Source organism: Malania oleifera, chromosome 6, assembly GCF_029873635.1.
Source record: "Malania oleifera isolate guangnan ecotype guangnan chromosome 6, ASM2987363v1, whole genome shotgun sequence".
NCBI classification, from domain to species: domain Eukaryota; kingdom Viridiplantae; phylum Streptophyta; class Magnoliopsida; order Santalales; family Ximeniaceae; genus Malania; species Malania oleifera.
In genome coordinates, this window is record NC_080422.1 from 108,451,333 (window position 1) to 108,461,111 (window position 9,779).

The 9,779-nt window shown below is 32.4% G+C and overlaps 1 protein-coding gene across 1 annotated transcript; it reads right to left on the reverse strand.

Annotated features, from left to right (window-relative positions):
• Nucleotides 1-433: 433 nt before the first annotated feature.
• Nucleotides 434-1,124, reverse strand: LOC131157903 (uncharacterized). Its single transcript, XM_058112360.1, has one exon. The coding sequence runs from the start codon at nt 1,005-1,007 to the stop codon at nt 669-671; it is 339 nt and encodes a 112-aa protein (XP_057968343.1). The 5' UTR covers nt 1,008-1,124; the 3' UTR covers nt 434-668.
• Between the last annotated feature and the right edge of the window lie 8,655 nt (nt 1,125-9,779).

Consider the following 9,779-nt stretch of genomic DNA (forward strand, 5'->3'; position numbering starts at 1 on the left):
TTCAAATTCGAACTTTTCAGATTATGCCTCGAATTTGAATCTTGATAATACTAATTTATTGAATTAATTAGTGATTGGATCAACGTAATGCATAGTCTTAATTTACTTTTAAGTAATTATGAATTAATTAGTAGCTAGTTAAAAAGAGAATCCATAAAAGATGCAAAAGTTAAATGTTAACATGTTTAATGTTTACATGTTTTTAGGGCTCGTTCATCAGATCTAATCCAAGAGAAATTTGAAACAAGAGAACCTTGAATTCCACTCTGTTAAAATTCAAAGACAAAAATGACTAAAATTATCAACCTCTTAAATTCCAAATTCTTACTATATTTTACGAATTAGGAGAGGAGGAAAAGGAAGAAAAAAAACAAAAAAAAAAACAAAAAGATGTGTACGAGATCAGAATCACAGATCAAACAAAGAAAAAAAATGTACAAAAGTCAAAAACAGATCTGCCTATCCTTCTTAAATTTTACATCATCTTATGTAAATCAACAACCAGTTTGACCAGCCACAGCCGTTTTTTTGATCAATTGGACCAAACTGAGAATGCATCATTCAACAGGAAAGCATTCAATCAACATCATAATTTAAAATTTGAAAAAAAATCACTGCAACCTCATTGACTTAGATACCGATCGTAGAAAAAAACATAAAATTAAACCTCATGAAACGCAGGATCGATCCGGTTCCTCATCGTCGTCAGCCAAAGTCGCCGGATAATTAGATTTACGCAGCTCGAACGGCGCGGCGGGGGAGGAAGAGGGCGAGGAGTGGGCGGAAGCGGCGAGGGCGAGGCAACCCTCGCTCCAGGCCCGTCGGATCGGGTAGGATACGTTGGGGGAGCGGGAAAGCGAGTGCGGGCATTTGGCGCCGCGGCGGGACTTGTGGAGGGCGCAACCGCAGTTGCGGTGGTAGGGGCGGCGGTCGACGGCGGTGTCGACGCCGGAGATGCAGCCCTCGAATACACACCTGAGCAGGCCGTCTGCAGCTCCCGAGGCCATCCTCGCCTTCTCTCGCTCTCAATTATGATTCAGAGCTCATGGGATGAGAGAGAGAGGGAGAGGTTGGGGCTAGAATAAATAGGTCAAATACAGAGACGGGTTAGCGCCAGCTGCGGCATTGCCACTTTTGGGGCGCTGGACCTCGTAGATGCCGTGTCTCCTGGGACCCACCTCGTGCGTGGGACAGGTGTCACTTCACCGTTAAGTTTAGTGTTCGAATCTTCTCCATTAGACACCTAGAGTTTGATCTTCGAAAATTAATTAAAGAAATTAAAAATATACCAATCATGAGCCCGCACCGTGTGCATGATTCATGGTTTTTTGTTAAAAAAAATTATAAAAAATATAAAAATTAAATAATATAAGGACATTTTGGAAACTGACAAAAATGTTAAAGAGGAAAAAAACTACTTCCCTATTTTTTAATTAGTTAAACATGAATTGTAATGTTTGTTTTATGGTTGTACCCTTAAGTGTTTATTCTTTAAATAAATCAAAATATATTTTATATAAGATTATTTTTGAATATTTAAAAGATGACACTAAATAGAAGAACTTGAATAGTTTTAAGATAAGATCGCCTTGATTTTAAATTTTAAATATAGATTTATATAAATTTGAATAAAATTTAATATAAATTTATATTATATTTGATTCAAATTTATACAAATACAAATTTAAGGTTTTTCTCATATATAGAGTTAAAAAATTTTCAAACATAGAGTTTAAAAAAAAATTAATAAGAGAATCAAGAACAAAATGTAATAATTATATTTTTGAATATAAGATATCCGTAAAAATAATTCCGGCCATTATGGGAGCTTTAGGTCAATGGGTGGGGGCGGCTTAGAATTGACAACCTAGACCTATACCATTTTTATTTGGCAATCTATAGTCTTACTAGTATCTCGAGGCATTTTTTGAAAGGGACAATACAAAATTTTTCATGGTCTTCTTAGTAAGGAAAAACAAAATATAAATTTTTTTTTTTTTTTAATTTCAAGGTGTGGTTCAGGTGATAGTGCAGGCTGCAAGAGTGCCTCTCACGAGATCAAGTTTTCAAATCCTCCTGGACTCATTTTCGTCTCTGGACATCTGAATTTATCATTCCTTTAAAGTTGTGAGGTCAATTTCAAGAGGCACAGGATTAGTCACGTGAACCGTAAAACGGACACGTAAATACCCGATGCATAATCCAAAAAAAAATATACACATTTTTTGTATGTGAGCTCTACTTAATATATAGTAAATTACAGAATTGCTTAATTAGACTTTGAATTACGCATAAAAAAAAAAAAAAACCCTTAATGACTCTAAGGTGTTGGATCCATCAACACCCAAGGGTATGTTTGGTATCTTTTTTTTTCATTTTTAATGTTTTTTGTTCTTGTCTTTATACAGTAAAGAAATATATAATTTGATTTTTCCAGTAGAGAGTACTCATACCTTTCGAACTACTGCTAAATCCGAGGGCAGGAAAGAGACAACTTGGCAATAAAATCTTGTTTGTTTATTTTGTTAATTTTCCGTTTAAGTTGTTGATTTTTCAGTTGTTTGTAAGAAAAAAAAAATTGAAAATCAAATTATATGAGTTTTAGTTGTTTGACCATTTGATTGAAAATTTTGATATCTTAAATTTTTTTTTTTTGAATTAAATCATTCATTTTGAACTCACTTTTTAAATAAAATTAAAATAAAAATATCCATAAATTTCAAATAATAATAATAATAATAATATTAATAATAGTCAATTAAAAAAATATTGTTATTATCTTTCAATTGTCATGTAGAATAAGATTGTTATTGTAAAGTGAGTTTTGAAAATATAATAAATAAGTAAAATAATTTTTCTTTAAACCCCAACCCACCCGTTTAATAAACAGGTTACTCGTTTAAAAAATATAATTTATTTATTTTTAAAAATTTTAAACATTTCATATAACTTGGCATATTTAAAAATAATAAAAAAAAACACTCTTCCATTTTATTTTTAAATGGGTCATAAGCGGGTCACTCAGCAAGTGATCCGACTTGAACCTACCTAACCCGTTTAATAAACGGGTCAGGTATGAGTTGACCCGTTTATAAACGGATCAACTTGTATTGAACCCAAACCTAATTTAAACGAATGGGTAACGGGTCACCCATCGAGTTTTGACTCATTTTGCCACCCCTAATTTCATTTATTCAAATTTTACTTTCTAAATTTGTCATCTTTTAGTTGTCTAATATCATACCCCATGTGAGATAATTAATATTTTAATTATTACTTTCTAGCTGCCTTATAAAATAATAAATATAGGCATGAAAATGTAGATAATAATAGGAAATAATGAGAGACACTTAAAAGATCTTGTTTGGTAGTTTAAAGTATAGAAATTTGATAGGAAAATGGTTGGAGAGGCACAAGGCAAGAAAGAAAATGTATACTGCATAGGGTAAGAAATGCCAGCAAGAAACTCATTGATTGCCAAAAGAGGAAAAAAAATTTGACTAATTTGATGGGTGGATTTCCTACGAAAACTCTCATAAAGAGTTTCTTGTGGTTGGTCATATGATCATGTGGAAGATAAAGCTCAAGAAGAATTCTCTCTCCCTAGTCAAATTAATAACTTGTTTGGATCGTTCATTATTATTAATTAAATATTCTAATTCTAATTACAACTATTATACAATTATGTACATCATAAGAATCTATTTAGCATTGTCTCGGCATCTTGGTGTTTAAAGATTGTGACTTTCATATTAGAGATCTTAGCTTCGAATACCGAAAGGAGTAAAAAGGAGCATGAGAAGGAAAATGGGTTATCTCTCTTTGTGTGGTTCACTCTTAGTGTGAGCTTCTAATTAATTAATTAATTACAAAAATATATTTAATAAGGGTGAGTGTAATTCGGGTTTAACCGAATTAACCGATCGAGTTCGGTTGGTTCGACTCGGTTAATATAGAGGTTCGGTGAGGTTCGATTACAAATTTGGTAATTTCGGGTATTTGATTTTCAGTTCAAGTATGGGGAATTTTAATTTGATTAACCGAATTACCGAATTACTAATTAATTAAAAATTAAATATAAATTAGTAATATTAAATATAACTGATATATTATATTATTAAAATCAATGTCATTCTCCTAATTCAGCCCTTACAATTAAAAGAAAGAGTAAAAATTAATTTTATAATTAATTTTAAAATTTGAAATCATATTTTATTTTTATAATTAATTGTAAATTATTTCGGTTAAATTTGATTAACCAAATTACCCGAAAAGTTGGTTCGACCGAGTACGATTCTGTTACAACACCTAATTCAATCGGTTAGGTTAAAGATTATTATTAACCAAAAATTTTGATTAATTCGATTAATTAACCGAATTTGACTAAACCGACCATTTGCACACCCCTAATATTTAAGATAATCGTTAAATTTAAATAATATTGGAATATTTATGTTTTATCAAACAACATAAACTAATATTCTCAAATATTTTGTTAAGCAAACTAAAAGAAAATATTTTTGAAGTAATAATTTTATTCTTGGACATGAGATGTTTTGAAAAAAATGGTTTTTATGATAATATTTTAAGTTTCAATCTCAAAACTATAAATTTGAGCAAAACTGAATATAATTTTGCATTATATTTTATCCAAACTCATACAAAAAATCAAATTCAAATTCAATATAAAATTTTAAACTTGTGAATATATAACTAAGAGATAATTCAAACCAAACGCTCCCTTAAAATAATTAAAATTAGTTCATATGGATCACGGGACAATACTTTTAGTTGTTCGAGCATGGTTGGTGAATTGTATTTGTGCCCAATTGGGTAGCAAATTCTTTTTTCATTGGGTAAGTTAGGAGTTATTAATTTTTAAAAAGGGTTTCAATAAGATTTGAATTATAGCACATTTATCATTTGAGATTGAAAATAATAATTTTAAATATTTGGGCAGGTACTATGTAGCCTCCTCGAGAGTATCGGTGAAGAAAATTGCAATTCCACGTTGAAGAAATGGAAGAGAGCAATTTAGATTTGGCAACTAGAATGGGCTTTGTCATTTTCACTTTGGCAGCCTATTGTGCTATTAATAATTCTAAAGCCTTCCTTGAAAAGGACAAGCATTTTAATACAAAATTTCCCATGGTCAATCTAGAAGCAAAATCCACTGTTCAATATTTTTAGAAACATAAAGATACATGCATACATAATTAAATAAAATATATATATATCTTTATTGTAGTAACCCAAAAATAAAATAAAATAAAATAATAAATAAATATAATAATAAATATTTTGGATGAGATATTTTTAGATATTTATATATATAAATATCTTGAAAGAGATATTTTAAGTTATTTAAGGGTTAAGTTATGCTTTTATTATATAACTTTCATTTATTCTCTCTCTCTCTCTCTCTCTCTCTCTCTCTCTCTCTCTCTCTCTCTCACGTCTCACTCTCTCTTTAGGTCCCCCGGATCACTCACGAGTGTTCCTCAATTCTCTCTCCCTCCTCCCGGCTCATGGGATCTCGTTTTTAGGCCTCGCTCCAAAAGTTAGGGTTTCGTTTTTTGGGAGTTCCAGATCGTTTTTCGGGAATCAGGTAAGGAGATTATATTATGTCAGTTACTTTTACAAGTTTTAACTGATTGAAATACTAGATATGTTTATATATATATAGTTACGGCTTTTCCTAGGTTTTCGAGCTTAGGGTTCAGTTAAAAGACTTTATTTTAGAAACCAATTGATTAAATTCGAATATTATATTTTTGGATTAAAGTACTCGACTTTCTGAACGTTTTCACCAATTGAAAATTTGGGGTTTCAAACTATAGGTGTGCTTTAATACGAACCAAAGGCGGTAGGATTGATTATCTCCATTTTTCCTATACTTAACTACATATCTATATTTTGGTAAAATAACAACTTGGAGATACTCATACCCCTATTTTCAACACAGTGTCTATTTTCTCAAGCAGTTATTTTATTTATGATTTGCCAGGTGAAAAATTGTGTGGCATGAGTATAGTTTTAATTGGCATAAATGATCAAGTTTTGTGTAATACTGAATTGCAACAACTATGAGCCGAGATTAGATATGACGATCGAGGCAGGGTTATGATTGACGGCCGAGGGGCGATGTTAGTAAACAGTATATGACATATATTTCATAGAATTACAAATAGTTTATGTTTTATACAATTTTATGAAAATGAATAATGATTTTAGTTTTATGATGTAAATTGTTGTATATGATTTTAGAACCCTGTGAATATGATGTTATGTTATGAGCATGGTACCGTAACTATATGTTATTGGGAGATAGTGCAATCACACGTCTTAGAGAGAGTGTTAGTATTGGATAGTCGATTGGAGCCCTGGGTAGTACTCTCCGATGTAGAATTTCGGGGCCCCATCCGATGCAGAATTCCTAGTGACCCTCCCAATAAAGAATATCTGGTACAGGGTAGGCACAATCGTACTTACTACTTAGTTTGACTTAGCTATAGTCAACTGGCTATATATTAGGTCCAGCCTACGGGCCGCACAACCCGTCATGGGGGGAAGCATATCGTAGTAGTATGTGACAGTGTGACGACGCTAATTTAGCAGTCCAAGTTGTATCTTCTAGGCATATATGGACATATTTACTATAGAATGGGCTATATTGAGCCCGCAGTATATTACTCAGAAATTATGTATTTTCAAATATATAGTTCAATACAGTTTTAAAATGCCAATTAAATGTATTTAAATGTTATCAGTAATATATTTGCATGAAATCTCATGCTAGCCATACACTAATAATAATATGATCCGTCCTACTGAGAGGTGTCTCACCCTATCATACAAATAATGTTTCAGGTCCTTTAAGAAATCGAATCTAGCGTACCACCGGGCTAGTGATAGACATTTGTTAAATATTTTCAGAGCTGGTGAGACATAGATAACAGTTTTTATGCTTTTGGCATTTGTAATATTATGATATGGATTTAGTATGTAGTTGGGAGCAGTTAGAAACTCTGTTAAGTGTTTGATGTGTTAGAAATTTTTTCGCTGTGTATGTATATGATGATCATGATGGAACACCCGTTTTCCCTTGTTAGGGCGGGTTGTATTTATTTATGGTATCAGAGATATGTGTAAGTAATGTTTTAGTAGCACTCTGGGCCCGAGTAGAGGGTCGGAGCGTTAAATTTTCAGTATACATTGTTGCTGCTAAAATTTGTTCAAGTGAATTTGGATCAATCACTATTTCAATCGTCTATCAAGAATGAGAGAAAAATGGCTTGGAGGATCTATAAGGGTGTAATCAGAGGGATCACTCTAATGTCTATGGTAAGAAATTTGGAAGGATTATATGATTGCAACAGTAAATAAGTAAAAATGAGATAAGATGTCTTACTCTCTTGAGGAGCTCCTTTTTTATAGACATTCAAGATTCCTCCCTATTAATTTTCCTATTGATGGTTTGCAAGAGTAAAGTTTACTGTTCTAACTCCTTGTTTTAATTAATGGATGTTCCCTCCTTTCTATTAATCCCTTAATGTCTTTTAATTTTTTGGTCTTTCCTGAGTTAATGCTGAGCTTTAGTGTTAACTTTCTTATAGGTTATATATAGAGAGAGAGAGAGAGAGAGAGAGAATTGCACACTTGCCACAACCAGCCATATCGACTAATCCAAGGACATTTTCAAATGGAATTGAAACATAAATATTTTTCAATCCTTTGTCCTTATGCCTAGACTACATTAAAAGATCAGGTTTTTTTTTTTCTAGTAAAATTTAACATGAAAAAAAAAACTATAAAGAAACATATTGTAACAACATGCTTTCACTGTGTAGCAATAAAAACAAAAAATATAAAATGATATCAAACAATACCTAAACTTTTAATTCTCACAATAAATTTTGTTTCACCATGTTGTGTGATATAGGACAATGTCTTGCACAAGTCATAATAATATTAAATTTTTCTTCACTATCTCAATTCAAATTATTCTTCTATAAGCTTTTGAGTATCGTGATGAATTTTGTTTTATCATCAATCCATGAAATCTAAGTGTTGTGTAAAAAAACCCCAAATATGCCCAACGGAATATATATATATATATATATATATATATATATATATATATATATATATTTGTGTAAAAGATCAAACACACAATGCAACAATCTAAATAGTGAAAATATAGAATAGTCTACAACTATGGCAAGTAAATTAAAGCAATAAAAATCACAAAGACATAGAGAATTACATGGTTCTACAATGCCTGCATCCACGGGAGCAAACAGTAAAGATTCACTATTTTCTTGTGTAAATTACAAGAGAAATACAAAAACCCTCTTGATTCTCTCAATGATCATCAACCAACACACTTGACTTACTATATACAACGTATTCTGTGTATATATAAGCCTCCTCAGAGGTTTCCCCTTGAAACCCAACCATATTAACATTCATTTATTCAAAATTTGAAATCTGCGCTGAGCGTCTCGAACCAAACTGTCGATTGATTGGGCCAAACTGTCGACTAATTGGGCCAAACCATCGATTGTTTCAGACAAAATATAAATTATCTTAATTATGTAGCCAAATAGTCGACTTTTTCTATTGACCCCATGGGTCATACCCTGTTTCGATCATGACAAATACTCAAGTTTAAAGGTTATCTAGTTCATGTGCAGGTTTATATTAGCAGATTCATTGCTGGCACATGAAAGCTTGAAGCCTGAAGACCCTGAAGAGTTGTTGATATTGTAATTTATATTATCATTCAATTTGGGTCTATAATATTTAAAGTAGGAAAGGGTTTGTAATAGTAATTAGGTTCTATGGATTAATTGCATGCATCACCTGCATGATTTAATAGGTAAGTTCAAAATGAAAATGACCTTAGAAAGACCTTAGGGATTGCCCTTCAGTCGACCGATACTGGATTTTTTCGGTGTCTTCAAAAGGACCTAAAAATGACCCTAGGACACTCACCATTGCACTTGTATGTTTTAGGCACTTGAATGGGGTGATTGTGTATTGAAACAGGATCGAAATACACAAATTATGCACTTTCAGTCGACCGACTCATGCAGTTCATTCTGTCCCCAGTCGACCGAACTCGGTCTAGGTCAACAAGTTGACCACTGTCCGATCGACGAGCTTCTGAAGCTCATTTGACCCCGGTCGACCGAAACCCCTTGAAGTCAACAGTTTGACTTCCTAGTCAATCGAGCGAATTTTGTACTGCACCAACCTGGTCAATCGAGTTCTCACGTGTGGGATCCAACAGTTTGGTCGACCAACCAATTAGTTCATTTTCACCCTGGTCGACCAAACCGAGCTATTTTGAAAAATTGTCATTTTTGGTCGATCGACCCTGAAGTTCAAAATTGGCCCGGTCGATCGAAAGTCTTCTGGTCGACCGGTACTCTCAGGTTGCTACGAATTTTTACCACGATTAACTACTTTTAAACAAGGTTAATTAGGGTTAAAATGATTTAAAACAAAATTAATAATACCCGACATGTCCTAATGGCTATAATTTTTCCAACTTCTATAAATAGCCCATCGTTTGCAAAGATTAAAGGGGGATTAGCTATTTTGACTATAAGAGATTCTCTGAAATTCCCAAAATTTATAATACTCATTTCTAAGCCTCAATCACTCATACTTACTCTCTTCAAGTTCTTAAATCCTCTGTAAGTTGATTGAGTGTTTTTTTTTTTTCATAGGTTTGCTCTCCCATTCGTGTTTGATTGAATCGATTTTAACGA

What these genes read in the sequence shown, in the direction of transcription:
- LOC131157903 (XM_058112360.1), bottom strand. Translation starts at nt 1,007, where the DNA reads ATGGCCTCGGGAGCTGCAGACGGCCTGCTCAGGTGTGTATTCGAGGGC.